This window comes from Schistocerca piceifrons, chromosome 3 (genome assembly GCF_021461385.2).
Source record: "Schistocerca piceifrons isolate TAMUIC-IGC-003096 chromosome 3, iqSchPice1.1, whole genome shotgun sequence".
In the NCBI taxonomy this organism is placed as follows: domain Eukaryota; kingdom Metazoa; phylum Arthropoda; class Insecta; order Orthoptera; family Acrididae; genus Schistocerca; species Schistocerca piceifrons.
In genome coordinates, this window is record NC_060140.1 from 144,305,665 (window position 1) to 144,322,423 (window position 16,759).

Here is a 16,759-nt window from a genome sequence, read left to right on the forward strand (position 1 = left end):
TTAGCCACAGCTTTTTAGACACATTCTTGTTTGAGCATTAGCACAGTTTTGTAATTTGTAGGTTAGGTCTGTGGTTACAGTTTCACGTTCTGAGATTAAGTTGTATCCTAGTGTTGTACAGGACACTACAAGGATGCTAAACTACTTATGTAAAATGATGATTAGAATTTACAATCAATTGATAAAATAATCAGTTGACAAAATTTGTGTACCTTCAAAAGTCAATTTTCCGCTCAATTCTGTAAGTTTTAAAAGTGCTGACATTGGTGCACATGCAATAGATTTTATGGTAACATAGGGCCTGTGGTGAACATTTTCTAGGGGTTGAGAATAGTATTGGACTAATTTTAGAGCATGTGGTGTGTAGTATTTTACATGTTGAAATGAAGCATGATTTTTGCAACATGAAGACAAACAACGTTTGTTGCCTCTTTCTGAATTTACGATGTTGTTACTCAAACAGGTCAAGTTTACAGCTAAAAACGGCAGAGTAGCACTGATTCGGGAGAATCTACACAATACAATTTGAAGTTTTACAGTATTTTAGTTTAGTGTTTTATTTATTTATTTATTTATTTTTCACAAATATTGATGAATTATTGAGGGACAGTCACTTTCAGTTTTTGCTTTTTTTTTTTTTCTCCATCCTTAGAAAATATGCATTGTAATGATGTTTGAATGTCTATATTGATTAAATATACTCAGATACACACAGATACAATAAACACTGATACCTACAGACAATATTTCATATCTCATATTACATATTTGTACGACTTATAGCTCTATTCTAGGCTAAATGTTATTAATGTTGCTTAACCTTCAAGCTAAATTTCATACTTTCAACTCATTTTCATGACAGGCCGATGGATCTCTTGATGATAAAGAAGAACATTGAGACTGGAATGATTCGTACCACAACAGAATTCCAAAGAGATGTGCTGTTGATGTTCCAGAATTCCATAATGTACAACAAGAGTAGCCACTTTGTCCACAAAATGGCACGTCAGATGCAACAGGAGGGTATGCAGCATATACAGGTATGTTAACAGATTTCTTCCATCGCTTCTTGGTAGAATAACTTCATAATCATAAATGAAAAGCACAATATTGTGTATGTTCCACAGTATTAATTTATTTTGTTAACCAGTTTTCAGTTTATGAGGCCATCATCAGACTTTTTAACTGACTATTGTCATCAGTATTCGTGAACAAAATCGAAAAATGTTACACATCAAGAGTGAGGCACAAACACAGAGTGAAAATCACGTCTGACTGTGCAGAATAATACAATTAAAAATATTAACAGTTAAATGATAAATATACATAAAGGTATCAAACCAAAAAAGGATTAATATTAAACTAAAAAAATGAGTACTCATTTACCAATTGAAATTAAATTAACAATACCAATAAACTATAATTATTACATGACGAGTACTGAAGAGTAACAGAAGAGGTAATACATGTGTAAGAAATTACAAAAACAGAGTGAAAGATAGGCTTTGCAGTTGTAACAACAGAGTACATGGAGTACACAGTAAAATAAATTCAGAAAAAACGGAGGGACATAATGCCACTAAGTTTGGGAAGTACTGGAAAACTTGCAGTTTAAGTGAATTTTAAAAAGAGGGGAAGTATTAGTCATTTAATATTAAATCAGGACTGTAGGCTAGATGTTTTTTGATTTCTTAGGCTTCTAATAGAGTAAATTTTCAGCCTTCATTTGACAAGTGGACGACTTGGGACTATCTGGTAGCTGTGGCCCTCACTCAGTGCATGTCCAGCAAATGTGGAGTCATGATTATGCAATTTAAAGCCACATTGACTGTTAATTGGCCATGATTATTTCAAAAATATGAAAATGTTTTTCAGAGACTGCCACCAGTCACAAATTTTTATTTATTTACTTAAGTTATTTAATAAAGCAACATGTTTTGGGGCACAACCTCATGTTCACGCTGCGGTGGCAATACGAAAACATTTCACAAAAGTACGCATAGATATTAAAAGTTGTTCCTTACAGACTTGTGCATGACCATCTTTGTTCATTCTGTTCTTTTGGTGTTATTAGTTACGTACAGTGCTATGGACCCTTGGATCTTGTTAACCACTGTTTATAAACTGCCAAAGGACACCAAAAACAGGTCATCACAATTACTCTACTGTGCAGTGGATACAAGATGCAATCAGACAATGCATATTTTGATTTAACTGTCATTGTGTTGAACCTTTTAATGTCTTTTGCACATTTTGCTGACACATTTCTGTTGTTGCTCAACAAAATATAAGACAATAAGAGAGAATTTGACAATTTGATGTTAATGACAGTATAAAAATTATGTAATGAATTACAAATATGTTATTACTATTGAAACACAGAATCATCATAGTTATTACATACTTTCTATTGAAGTTGGTGAAGAAAGTGAGTTTTTGAAATCTGTTATTTCATTTGAGACCTGGTTTGTCCACATCTGGTTTTGGATGAGTATTTATATTTCCTCCGAGATGTCCCCATTTTCCAGCTCATTTCTAAAGTGTTTAGTGCTTTAAGGTAGTTATCTACTGCAACACTGTGTCCTGTTTCATCTGTAAGCATAGGTATAGCTAATTTGTTTGCTTCATGGTGTCTGAAACTGTGAATATGTTCTTCAGTTGAAACTTCCAGGCTGAAAGGCCATGGTTGATGTATAAAATTTCCACCTAAAGTTTCGTCTCCATGTGCAGGAGACATCTTCTGAGGTTGTCTGGCTACTGCCACTGAGGCTCCAGTGCATTTATAGAGCGCATAGAGGACACCACCATTCGTCACATGATGCCGACATTATGCCTATCTTTGGAATGCATCATCATTCCTGATTAAGAGTAATCAATAGTCATTCTGCTGGTGCAACGTTGACATCCATATTTTGTCCAACCTTAAAACTTCCTCTTTTCTATTAAAATTATTATGGTGTTTGTGAATCCCTATTGCTTCTCTATACATGCGCGCATGATGATGTGATGTTCATGCTAGAACGCTTGTCTCATTAAATTTAATTTCATGGTTCCCATCTCGTAAAACATGCTCAGCTACGGCCGATTTTTCGATGTGTCCTAAGCAGGGGGTATACGGCCCGGGAGATCCGGGAAAAACCCGGGAATTTTTTCATCCGGGAAAAACCCGGGAATTTTTTCATCCGGGAAAAACCCGGGAATTTTTTCATCCGGGAAAAACCCGGGAATTTTTTAGAATTCCGGGATTTTTCATTCTTTTAGATTTCAGTTAAATTTTTGTAGGTTTGACGTGTAAGATCTGATACGCTGACAAAGAACTTTAGCCCACTACTGCTGAATAATGCTGCTGCAATGAAACATAAATCATGGAATAACACCAAAATAAAAGTTTAGTTGCGTAGAAAATGGAGTAATTTACACAATGCACAGACCAGTTTGCCGACACCGAAAAGTGTCAAGATTATGCAGTACGTCCGTAACAACTAACGTGCATTCGTTGTGCTTGCATCGCAATTGTTTACATTTCTAACAGATCACTGGAAAATATTATGAATTGTGACTTGAGAAGCGTTACTTTCAAAGTAAATTTCCACACAAGATGATGTATGTTACGTGTGAGAATGTGCAGTGAATTTCTTAAATCACAGGGCGTTATAACTCTCATTCAAAACATACCGGTAACACTTGAGGATCAGTCATTGGAAAATTTTCGGGCCCAGAAGATAAGTCATTTATGCCACTATTTAAAATTTTACCGCACATTTGTATTTGATATGACTTAACGTGTAACACACGTTAAAAAAAGACCGAGCTTCAAGTTAGTTTTCATATTTAATGTTGTTCTTTCATAGATAAAAAATATGCAGTCGATGGCAAAAAGTATAATTGATCTTCAAAAAAAGTGAATAATATGTTACTGAGCAATGTCACAAGTCTCTTCATGCCAGAGCACTTCGACTTTTCTGTAGTATAGAAAAGACGAAGTGTTCTGGCATGCAGAGCAATATCAGTTCGCTTCTTTTCTACTTTTTTGCCAGTGAATTGGAACGTCTCCGAACAGCTCTAACGTTCGCTACTACTTCTTTCTAACTAATCCTATAAATGGACAAAAGAAGGCAGCACCAGTCACGCGACAGGTAGTGGGACATCCGTACCTTGCTCTCGTATGAAATTAGTCCAGTTTTAGAGCGAAAACCTGTGTCGAGCGCAGCTACTATATTCCCTGCTCTAAAATTTGCTTTCAGTAAGGACAAGTATGTCTTTTACCTCTTCCATTCCTCATTTTTTTCTGATTTTATTATTTTTTATTTAAATACAAAAGCTTGCGGTTTAATTGTTATTAAAGACCTTTAATTACTGTCTTTCGTTTTAGAACAATAAGAGATTTTTTCCGTAAAATATTTTGTGCATTTTTACAGTCCTTTCTTTTCGGATTTTCGTGTTGCTAAATTTTAGCTCTGGTCTTTATTTTAATACTTAATTTCTTAAATTAGGTTTATTTTTCAAACATTTTTTGATCACGAAAGTTATTGTTTGAAATGTATATTTAAACATCTGTGGGAGTTAGCAATTTAAAATAAATAACGCTATCATATTCATTTGTTTTAAAAACATTTTATTAAAGAGACATTTTAATTATTATTAGACAGTAAACAAATAAAACAAATAATACAAATAATTTAGAAGGAAGTACCATGTTTAACAACAAATACTGTAATTTAGGAATTGACCTTGGAGAATAACTCACTTGGAGCTGTGTGCGAGACCATTGATTCGTTCTGTAATAGATTCTTGCTCTATCTGAGCGTTTTGAATGGTCCCCTCAAGTTTTGCCTTCTTCTCTTTAAGCTGTCTTATTTCTGCGTCAACAATCTTCCTTTTAGTCAGATGATACTTTTTCCTGGATGACTCATCGTTTCGATTTTTGAGGTCTTCAGCATATCGATCTCATGAGTTTCTTACAGAGTGTATAAGGGACTTTGTTATAGGCACTCCTTGGACTCCGCCGTGTGTCTTGACGGCGTCGTACACCAATCTTCTGCTCATTACAGATTGTTCCCTCATATTCTCGAAGAGGCACTCTTTGTTCACTGAGAATCCTCGCTCCGCAGCTGCTTGACCGTGCGACAAAGTGAGCGCGATTTCCATTGCCTTCTGCAGCTCGTGCCACGTTGCATTCTGGTTCTTGAGACATTTCATCCAGAACTTATCCAGCCCTTGCTCCTTTTAGTTGAATGTTTGGAATTTTGTTTTGCAGTTCTTCTTTACAACAGAAGCGTATTGAGCTTCTACTTTATCAGCACATACACCATTCATCCAATTGCTCTCCACCAAAATCTGTAGAAAGGAATGAAATCGTTTGGGGCCAGCCTCCCTGCACGCTATTGTGGGATCAAAGCAGCTTACAGCTTTTGTCAACCTAAAGTGTAAGGGGGATTTCTTCATCAACTTTGACACGAGCTTGATCATTCCTCTTCTTCATTCGCTCCGGAACTTAGCAATTTCAAGGGCTGTGAGAGACCTGCACTTTCTGAATTCATTCTTGATGTTGAACCCAATCTTGATGTGGTTCACACCCAAAAGATTGGATTCTTTGTCCAAATTAACTGACGGCGAGATCTTCGTCGGCTGGACAAATCGTGCCATCGTTGTCTCCATTATCTCTGTCAAAGCAGAGTGGAGGAACGGTGCTAGCAGCCAATCGGATTGGAAATCCTTTAGGAAAGGTGTCAAGTCTCCAGCAAGAGTCTTGAAAAAGGCAATTTTTGGACCAAGTAGCTTGTCCTTGAGGTGATCCTCCACTACTCTGTAGCTAGCACATTTTGGTTTGTTTTTTTCTTCCCGTTTTCCAACAAATATTCGCAGAAACGGAAGCATTACTAGAGCTCGGTCAGCAACTTCCACATTCTCCAGCCATCGGATCGCGCAAAACTTTGAGGGAAACAGTTCTGATTCCGTTGTCGAAATATAAAGAGCACTTCTGGCAGGGACATCCTTAAAAGGATTGTACAAGGCACGTAAAAACTGAATTATCATCCACTGTGTTTCTTGAATTGTGGACCTGAAGGTGCCGTGAACAACGTGAAGCCCACACGTTCCAATTTCCAGTAAAACGGTGTCTACTCCTTCAATTTCTTTCAAAAAAATTTTAAGTTCCCTTAAGAACGCGAAGTTGACGTTAGGGCCGACCATCGATACTTGTAAAAGTTTTTTCATTGCTTCGCCAGGAATTTTTTTCTTGAAGGACTCGAGTAGCTTAGCTGCCGTCAAACTGCCTAGAAAAGCGGATGAGTAGTAACGGGTGCACACTAGATATTTTTTAATGTCCCAATAACGCACTGAAATGTCCATCTGGATTCTTTTGCACACCTTGTTCAAGGATTCGTCAAAACAAACAACAATCCTTGATGTGTCTAGGAGGTCAGATTTAATTTCAGACTCAAAGAAGGGAGCTTGTCCATATTGCACGATATAACCGATTTTGTCCTTTTGTAAACGCATGCTCTTGGCCACTTCACTGTCGGGCAGCATTGCGGGGAAAAGCAGCACGTCGTTCGCAGAACTACGCAGTGACTTGTGTGAAACGATGCACTCCAAACACCACAGTATTTCCGCCTTTGTTACTTCGTCCTTTATTGCCATCCGATCAATTCCTCTCAGTTTATCCATGGGTTTTGACATTGCAGTGACATCCTTCTGCGGAGGCGCAACAATTCCAGCGGCCAACGCCACTGTTGTTGACGCAGCGGAATCCGCAGATGTGGTAGTGGAAGTAGAATCTGTCTGCTGGGTTGAAGTGGTCACCGCCGGTCAGCTGTAGACATATAAACTTGCTGTGCTTCTCATGGCAGCTGCTTTCACGACGTGCTTCTTGGATTTTGTCATGTGACTTGTAAGAGCCGATCTTCCTATAGTACGGATGTTAATGAGGGTCCCTGGACATAATCCACATTTAGCACTATAAAGGTCTGTAGGTACTTTCACCAACCAGTCCTTGAATGCTGGATCTGAAAGCCAGCTATCTTGAAAACCAATCGACATGATGTAGTCGCAGTGGTTGTTGGTGGGCAACCTTTATTGGAGAAAGAAGAACGATGGATGTAAATAAGGCTGTGCCTCGTTGTTATGCATAATGAAATATGACACAATGAGTGTTACCTACCTTGCAGTTTATAAAATTTTACCCCGCACGTGCGCAGAACTGAATTCAATAGGTGAGCTGAGCACACTGACTACTGACAGACTGTGTGATTTGAAAATCGAACAAGGCACGTTTGACAACACTGTCTCTGCCAAGCAACAATCGGCATTAATTATGATATTATTAGTAGCGCTGCGTTTGTTGACCCTTTAAGAAACTATGAATGACAAGACGTATCAACCAGTCTTACTCCAGTAACCTGTTGCAAGTTTCTAGCTAATTTTACATGTACAGTACAGCACCTCAATTATAAAGACGAACGATATTAAGGCCGCCGCGCTCATCAACCAAAGTTCTGAAGGCTTCGCCACCTTTTCGTTCTAGCTTATTCCTTACCATGTGGCTCCTCTCTCTCTCTCTCTCTCTCTCTCTCTCTCTCTCTCTCTTTCTCCCTCTTTTATCAGCTGCTATTGGTTGCTTGCTCTCGTCTCCCATCCACGATTTTAAGTTATGAAGTCTGCCGGTTACGAACGACTTGGCCTCCCAGTTACTTTACAGCTGAGGCTCTCTACTGTGTGTAAAATTTCCGAAGTGCTTTAGGACTTGGTAGAACTTCTGTTGTACATATACCGATTTTAATTTAAAGTCTAGATTCTGTAGCAACGTACATGTTGATTTACTTGTAGAGGAATGGTTTACCCGCTTAATTTTAAAATATGGTTTTACTTGACATCCAGTACATTGATAATGTCGCTTTTTATGTATCCCTCTGTACCTAGAAACGTAATAAACCCTGTTCAGCTGTTATTGTTGTCTTCACGTTATGTTTTCTTGCTGTTCTTTGACGTACTTGCAAGCCCCCTCTCCATATTTTTCTGCTAATCAAGTCCGCAGTAAAGGAAACACTCTGGATGATAATTCAGTTTGTACATGCCCTGTAAAACCTATTTAAGGATTTCCATTCCAGACTAGCTCTGTATATTTGGATCATTGAATCGGAACATTTGCCCTTGAAGATTTGTGTGATCCGATGGCTGGAGAACTTTGATGTTGCGGAGTGCGAGACTTTTCTTCTTTAATTATTGACCAACTTACGTAATGTTCTCTTTACCACTTATTTGCCAGCTAGTATTTTCCTGTAATACTGTCTTGATGTTTTTTTTTTCTCTTTACATGTACCAAGTTATTGTTTTTGGCATTGAATGTATAAACAGCAATTGTTTTATTTGTATTTAATCATGGAAACAGCGGCTGTATTATTACCGCGTTTCATGGTATTGGGATTTTGAAAAGGCATGTAACGATGTTAGCTGCTGAAAGCAATGGCTTGTCTTTCGTGTGATAGATGGCTGGCTTGGTCATCTCACCTCACCTCCTCAGCTCACAGTGATGTCTCTTCCCACTTCATCCAGTCACTGGATCGCTTTGCATTGACCAGCTGACGCCATGGTGACTCCTATTCTGTCCCATCCTTCATTGCCACTCCAGTCCCAGTCAAGCAGAACGCAGAATGGTCTCAAAGATCCCTAGGCCATGTTGTGAGTGCTCGCAGCCTTACGTCAGTGGATGTTTAAATGTTGTACAGTATATTCAGAGTTTCGAATAAAAACAATGTAAAAGTTGATGCATCACTCGTCGAGAAAACATGATACCGACTACAGCTAAGTATAAACTTCACTTTGTAATGGTTCTCCTAAATCGCTGCAGCTATGATCACGAAATAAAAACTAAATAGTGTTATTAGAAAATGGCTTATGGAAAGTTTAGGGGTTTTATACTTCTGAGCACTTTAGGAAACAAAATCCCGCAAAAAACAACGCATTTTGTAAAGATTTTTGATTCGCATCGGCATTTGGACTGCTTGTTTGCGTAATACGAAAGTATATGTATGAAATACATCAAATACAGCAGTTTAGTTTCCGAAGCATTCTTAGGTTCCTGCCTAACCACGCCCTTCGAGAAAAAGCAGCAAAACATTGTTAATGCCCAATATTATATGTGAAAGTTCAGCTTTTCGTGAAGATACAGTGTACTTACATTACTTTAAACCATTAACCTTTCGTCTTTGTATGGTTGTGCTACTTAACAATGATGCTGCTAGTGGTTGAGTACATAACATGTATTATGCACTGATCGAGGCCCACGAGAAAGACAGGCCGCGGCGCGTACGTCACGAAGAACGGCCTGAGCTCGCTCGTTCCCGTAACTCAGCGGGCAAAATGCGTATTTAAATCTGTTAACTCGCAACCGGGTGCTTGCATACTAACGAGAATTTCATCTTGTACTGGAATCTGTTATTATGCAGTCTTACTGATTACTGTTCGTACAACAAAATTTAAAATAAATTCTCGATAGAAATGGTATAACCATTCGTTTACAGCATTTATTCTCTTCTTCGTAACAGTTCTCCTTTCATAGAAGATGTGGTGCCTTACGCAACTGATAATCATTTTGGTATGATTTTAATTGCCAAATTAGAGCCTGTTAGTAGGCCTACGGACTTCCTATCATTGTAGGACTAATAATAGTGGATTCCAATAGTCGATGCAATTCTCGTTCGTACATACACATTTAGTTACGTTAACCGGTGTAGAAACGCACTTTGCTGAGATGAGCGAGCTCGGCCCACGTTCGTAACGTACGCGCCGTGTCCTGTCTTTCTCGTAGGCCTCGTGTCCTGAATAACTGCCGTCATTCGCTAGCAAGATCACGTGACATGAGCTATGACTGGCTTACAAAAGTGCATCGCTCAACGCAATCTCTATTTTAAGGCTTCGGAAGCTACCATGCTGTAACTTGTGGAATTTGTGTATATATTTTCGCAATTCGAAAATAAAAGCTGTCTATATTGTCTCACATCAAACATCTTTCCAAACGCATTGTTTTTCCTGTTTCCTTAAGTGGCGGGACATCCTCAGCCGGTATAATACCTTCACTATTCAAAGAACTGATAGGTTTTACAGCTCGAGGGAAAGTATACTGTTGCTTAACACGGATGTATTTTCACCCGCTTTATACATAATTTCATCCGGGAGAAATTGTATTTTCAACCAGGAAATCCGGGAATTTTTTTTTCTTGTCCACGTAGACACCCTGGTCCTAAGAGAAAGTTTCTTTTATTGGCTAAGCGGGTGTTTACACTTCTTTTCGTTGTTCTGATGTATACTTGTCCACAACTGCATGGAATTTTGTATACCCCAGGTGTTGCTAGGGGGTATCAGACATCTTTAACAGTTCTTAAATATTCCTTAATCTTCTTGGTGGGTCTGAAGATTGTTTCGATCCCATACCTGGCCAGAACTTTCCCGGTACGGTCTGTGACTTTATTAATGAATGGTAGGAAAACTTTTCCAGTAGGTGACCATTGTTGCTCTTGACTTCCAGGTTGTTTTCTTCTTTGATGGAGGGCTTGATCAATTTCCTTGCTGGTATATCCATTTTTCATGAAGGCTGGCCGTAAACGATTTAATTCATCTTGCAAGTAAGCCGGATTTCAGATTTTGTTGGCTCTGTCCTCCAAGGTTTTCATGACATCCCTTTTTTGCCTAGGATGATGGTTTGATTCCTTGTGGAGGTACTGACCCGTGTGAGTGTTCTTTCTATATACCTTGTGGCCCAGCGCCCCATCAACCCATTTAATTACTGACACATCCAGGAAATTGAGTTGACCATTACTCTCTTTATCCATTGTAAACTGTATGTTCGGGTTAATACTGTTCAGATGCACCAAGAAGACATCCAACTCTTCTTCACCATGAGTCTACATTACAAATGTGTCAGCAACATAGCGGTACCATTTAGCTGGCTTTTTTTTTTTTTTTTGGCAGTCTGCAGCGCTCACTGTTCGAAGATCTCTATAAGTAAATTGGCAACAGCTGGGCTGAGAGGGTTTCCCATCACTACCCCGTCGATCTGTTCATAAAACTCATTGTTGTACTGGAAATAAGTTGTCACCAGGCAGTGTTTAAATAAAGCCACTATGTCAGTCAGAAAAATATCTACTGTATATGAAATAGCTTTGTTTATAGCCACCATGGTAAACAATGACAGTACATCGAAGCTCACAAGAATGTAACTTGGGCTGACATTAATCTCCCTCCATTTTTCAATAAAATGCACCGAGTTTTTAATGTAACTGTCCGTCCTGCCAATGTATGGTTGCAGCAAGCAGGCGAGATATCTGGCCACCTCTTGTGTTGGAGATCCTATAGCACTCACAGTTGGTCACTTCGGGACCTGTGGTTTATGTATGTTTGAAGTCCATATAGTCTGGGTGGATAAGCTTCTGTTTTGCAGAGTTGTTTTTTATCATCCGAAGAAAGAGAAGATTGTTTTACCAGTTGATTGCTATTTCTCAAAATTTTGGTTGTAGGATCCTTCTGAAACTTTTTATATGTTGTCGGATCTTCTCTTTCTTTGGATGATAAAAAACAACTCTGCAAATCGGAAGCTTATCCACCCAGACTATATGGACTCCCATAGGTACATAAACCACAGGTCCCGATGAGACTGACTGTGAGTGCTATAGGATCTCCAACACAAGAGGTGGCCAGATATCTCCCCTGCTTGCTGCAACCATACATTGGCAGAATGAGCAGTTACATTAAAAACTCGGTGCACTTTATTGAAAAACAGAGGGAGATTAACGTCAGCCCAAGTGATATTCTTGTGAGCTTTGATGTAGTGTCATTGTTTACCATGGTGGCTGTAAACAAAGCTATTTCATATATAGCAGATATTTTTCCAACTGACATAGTGGCTTTATTTAAACACTGCCTGGTAACAACTTACTTCCTTTACAACAACAAGTTTTATGAACAGATCGACAGGGTGGCGATGGGAAGCCCTCTCAGCCCAGCTGTTGCCAATTTATTTATGGAGATCTCAGAACACTGAGCACTGCAGACTGCCAGAAAAAAGCCAGCTAAATGGTACCGCTATGTTGATGACATATTTGTAGTGTGGACTTATGGTGAGGAAGTGCTGGATGTCTTCTTGGTGCAGCTGAACAGTATTAACCCAAAGATACAGTTTACGATGGAGAAAGAGAGTAACGGTCAACTCAATTTCCTGGATGTGTCAGTAATTAAACGGGTGGATGGGACGCTGGGACACAAGGTATGTAGAAAGAACACTCACATGGATCGGTACCTCCACAAGGAATCAATCCATTATCCTAGGTAAAAAAAGAGGTGTCATGAAACCTTGGAGAACAGAGCCAACAAAATCTGAAACCTGGCTTACTTGCAAGATGAATTAAATCACTTACGACCAGCCTTCATGAAAAATGGATATACCAGCAAGGAAATTGATCAAGCCCTCCATCAAAGAAGAAAAGAAGCAGAAGTCAAGAGGAACAAAGGTCACCTACTGGAAAAGTTTTCCTACCATTCATTAATAAAGTCACGGACTGTATTGGGAAAGATCTGGCCAGGTATGGGATCGAAACATTCTTCAGACCCACCAAGAAGATTAAGGAATATTTAAGAACTGCAAAAAATGCCCGACACCCCCTAGCAACACCTGGGGTATACAAAATTCCATACAGTTGTGGAAAAGTATAAATTGGAACAATGAAAAGAAGTGTAAACACCCACTTAGCCAAAATAAAAGAAACTGTTGCTTAGGACACATCAAAAAATCGGCCGTAGCTGAGCATGTTTTTCGAGGTGGGAAACATGAAATTAAATTTAATGAGACAAGCATTCTAGCACGAACATCGCATTATCATGCGTGCATGGATAGAGAAGCAATAGAGATTCACATACACCACAATAATTTTCATGGAAAAGAGGAAGTTTTAAGTTGGACAAAACATGGATCTCAACGTTGCGCCAGCTGAATGACAGTCGATTACTCTTAATCGAGAATGACGACGCATTCCAAAGATAGGCTTACCGTCGGTATCATGTGACAAATAGTGGTGCCCTCTATGCGCTCTATACAATTGGGTGTCTTCAGCAGTTGTGTTTCTAACTCTCAACTCATGTTGGAGATGTTCCCTCCTGAGGTAGGGTAATCCAAATCACCCTCATGAATCCGTCACCATATGGATCTGAAACAATTTTCAAACACCAAGAGAAAAAATGATGACTTCAACAAAAAAAATTTTTAAGAAATCGCAAATTTATTTCACAGTATACAAGCAATCAGAATGATGATCGAATTAACAATCTTCTCTTACACCTGATATATAGTAATGAACAGCAAGTTTCTCTTACAGAAGCAGTCTTTAAGACAAGAGAAATATCTATTTAAACAATAGACTTCACTTACACAAGCAAATCTGAAACAGAAAAACAATAATTGAAATAACTACTGTTTATCACAATAAATAAACTGAAGTCACCTTAACCCCCCCCCCCCCCCCCCCCCCAGTTCGAAACAAATATACCATTTCAGTCAGTGGCCTGTCTAAGTAAACATTCATGTAACCCGAGACTAGCTCGGAGGTTCTAACAGATCAACTGCCCGTACAACAGCTGTTATACACACATAAATACAAATCACTAAACAAATCAGCAAAGTTACACTCGCGAGTCCAAATAGGTTACAGTAGTTGCAAAGAAACCTCATCTTTCAAACTCCACAGGTGAGATTCACTCAGGGAATAAATACAATACGCACCATAACTTCTCTAGAATTCCATATGCCACAGTTCAAAGCACTATTCCAGCTGCCAGAATCCAAACTGCACACGGTGAGAATGTCCCAGAAGGCAAATTGCTGGTGCGCTATCTCTTCAAAACCAAGAAATCAGCCACAGTGGTCAAAACCAAGAAATCAGCTGCAGTGGATGCCATCATGCATATGGCTCCAAATAAAGTAAGAAACTCCAATGGCAACCATGCTTACAGACTCACCCCTCGGTCCATACCTGCTACTGCCTTGTATAAGCACCAGCTCGCCAACCATGGCATGGGTCCTGGCTTTTCCTCATTTGCAAACAGTGATAAACTGGGTGAATCAGTGTGGCACTCACATCTCCAACCAGGCCACCAGGCAATCAGTGTGTCCAAGGACAGCACAACACTGCCATGGCTCACAAACAAAGTAAATATTCCTTCATATTAGGTTAGAATTCTCTTTCTCTGCAGAATAGCCACAGCACATGCCAAAACTGTGAAGAGCAACTTTAATAAATATGTGTACTTAACTTAAACATTTTTGTACTGCCACTGTTGCCTGGAGATGAGGTTTGTGCCTCAAAACCTGTTGTTTCAGTAAATAATTTAAGTAAATTGACAAAAATTTGTGAATAGTAGCGGTCTCTAGAAAACTTTTTCATAATTCTGCAACCACCAGTTGCATTCATGTTCAGCCAACCTAGCTGCTTTGTCTGTCTGAATGACCAGTACACTTGTGACAATTAGGACAAGTAATTTTGTGTGCCCAACTGTTAGCTGGAAATGGATCTTATCTTTACCATTGAAACTATATTGGGCTGAGATGTTCCTCACATAGTAGCAAATCCTATTGTTGCAGGATTTGAGTTTACAGTTCCATACTTAGAACAGGTATCACAAAGTGTAGGTGAAACAATGTGATTGTGCAGCCCAGTGCATTTTGAATAATGAAGAAGAGACCCAATTACTATCCAACCATGAGTTATACAAAAAAAATTACATTTCCTAATTTTGACAATGTTATATTGATCACTCAGGTAAAGACAGAACTAATAGATTGGCTGAACATGAATGCAGCTGGAGGTTGCAAAATTGTGACTGCAGATTTGCTGAGCATGTGCTGAATCTGGTACCGCGCGCCGCAGAATTTGAATCCCCGCCAGACGTCATGGACATTGAAGACCCATCGAGGTCTCTGTACCATCGCACCATAAGCTGTGGCGGCGCGCGCCTCCTGGCCCGCACTTAGAGTGAGGGCACCCCAGCGGAACATGTGGTTGCAGCGGCCAATAGCGGCATCCCCAATCGAATACTTAAGTGCCTGCCTGTCGCTCAGCCTGCCAGTCTAACCTCACGTGCGTCTCAGGACATTTCACCTCGCATTAGACAGTGTATTGACTTTCATGTTGCTTTATGTGTGGACTTGGTTGTCTTGTTTGGTTCGTGACTCTGTTGTCTGTTCTTGTTGTGTCATAAGGTCCTTTGTTGGTTGTGTCCGTCCTCTCCCATTGTGTTGTTTGCGGGCCGCTCCGCGAGTCCCGCCACGTTTCCATCACTACAACCCTGCAACCATTCCGGTTGCCATTACAACACTGAGTGTAAGCCACAGCTAGCAGCCATAGGCCCATGCCCTCTGCTTACCAAATGAAGCCCTGAAAATCAACAAAGATCTGGCGCACAGTCCTGCTGTGATATTAAATGACCAAACACAGTTCAGTATTTCCCCCTCTTTTAAACTTCACTTAATCCTGACAGTGTTCCAGTGAGTCTCATAGTGAATGCCATCCTGTTTCTCCATTTTTCCTGCATTTGTTTATCTTATTGTTATTACCTATGTACTCCATTTAAATTGTTAAGTAAGCTTTGGTTTTTGAGGTTTAATGTTAATGCTTTTTTTGGCTTGGTCCCTTAATATTTATTTACTGTTTAAGTGTAAGATCGTTAATTGCATTACCACTGCACTTTTGGATGCGGCTTCTATGCTGTGTTTGTGCATCACTCTAGACTAACATCTTTTTCAATGTTGTATATGAATATTGTACACTCTTTGATGATGATGATGATGATGACGACAACAATCAGTTAAAGTGTGATGATAGACTTGTAAGCCAAATGCTGGCCAACAAAATAAATAAATACTAAAGAACATTCACAATATTGTGCTTTACATGTATAAATATACAGATATGGTGAAGAAGTGTGTTTATTTTTTCCTTTCAGTGTTTGTGTTTGACTATTATAACATGTAATCAACCAGAGAAAAACATGAATTATTTATTTTACAATAACAGTAATTCAAGTTGAGTTTGCATTGTTTACTCCTCACAGGAATTGAAGCTGAGACACAGTAAACCAAAGATTCAAGAATGATAACTACAAAATATGGCCTCACAAATGACTTCTATTCAAATTGCCTATCAGTGAAGTATTGTCTCAGCTCTGCAACTGTATTCGTGATTTTGTGTCACAAAGGTCAGAGTTCATAGTAATTGACAGGAAATCATCTAATGACACAGAATTCACACCGGGGTTCCCCAGGAAAGTGTTATAGTCCCACTGCTGTCTTAAACCATAAGAACAATTTAGGAGACAATCTGAGCAGCTCTCTTTGATCGTTTGTGGCGTATGCTGTTGTCTACTGTCTAGTACAGTCATTAGAAGATTGTAAAAAAATTGCAAAAAGAATTAGACAAGCTATCTCCTTATTTTGAAGAATAACAATCAACCGTAAAGAATAAGAAGTGTGAAGTCCTCCACAAGCACTACTGAAAAAATTCCATTAAATTTCCGTTACAAGATAAGTCGTACAAATTTGAAGTTGTTGATTCATTTAAGTTAAATTGTGGTCATTACATAAACAATGTTGCTGTGAAAGTCTACCAGTGACAGTGTTTTTTTGCCAGAAAACTTAGAAGGTGCAACTAATCTACTAAAGAGACTGCCTGCACTATGCTTGTCCATCCTCTTCTGAAGTATTGTTTCACAATATGGG

The 16,759-nt window shown here is 39.1% G+C and overlaps 1 protein-coding gene across 5 annotated transcripts in view; it reads left to right on the forward strand.

The window, feature by feature from the left end:
- Positions 1-16,759, forward strand: part of LOC124788064 (bromodomain-containing protein 8) — a 264,061-nt gene that overhangs the window by 222,304 nt on the left and 24,998 nt on the right. For all 5 annotated transcript variants that reach the window (XM_047255155.1, XM_047255154.1, XM_047255157.1 and 2 more), the window contains one exon: positions 863-1,040. In XM_047255155.1, coding sequence (XP_047111111.1) covers positions 863-1,040 — 178 coding nt within the window. The remainder of the gene's footprint in view (positions 1-862; positions 1,041-16,759) is intronic.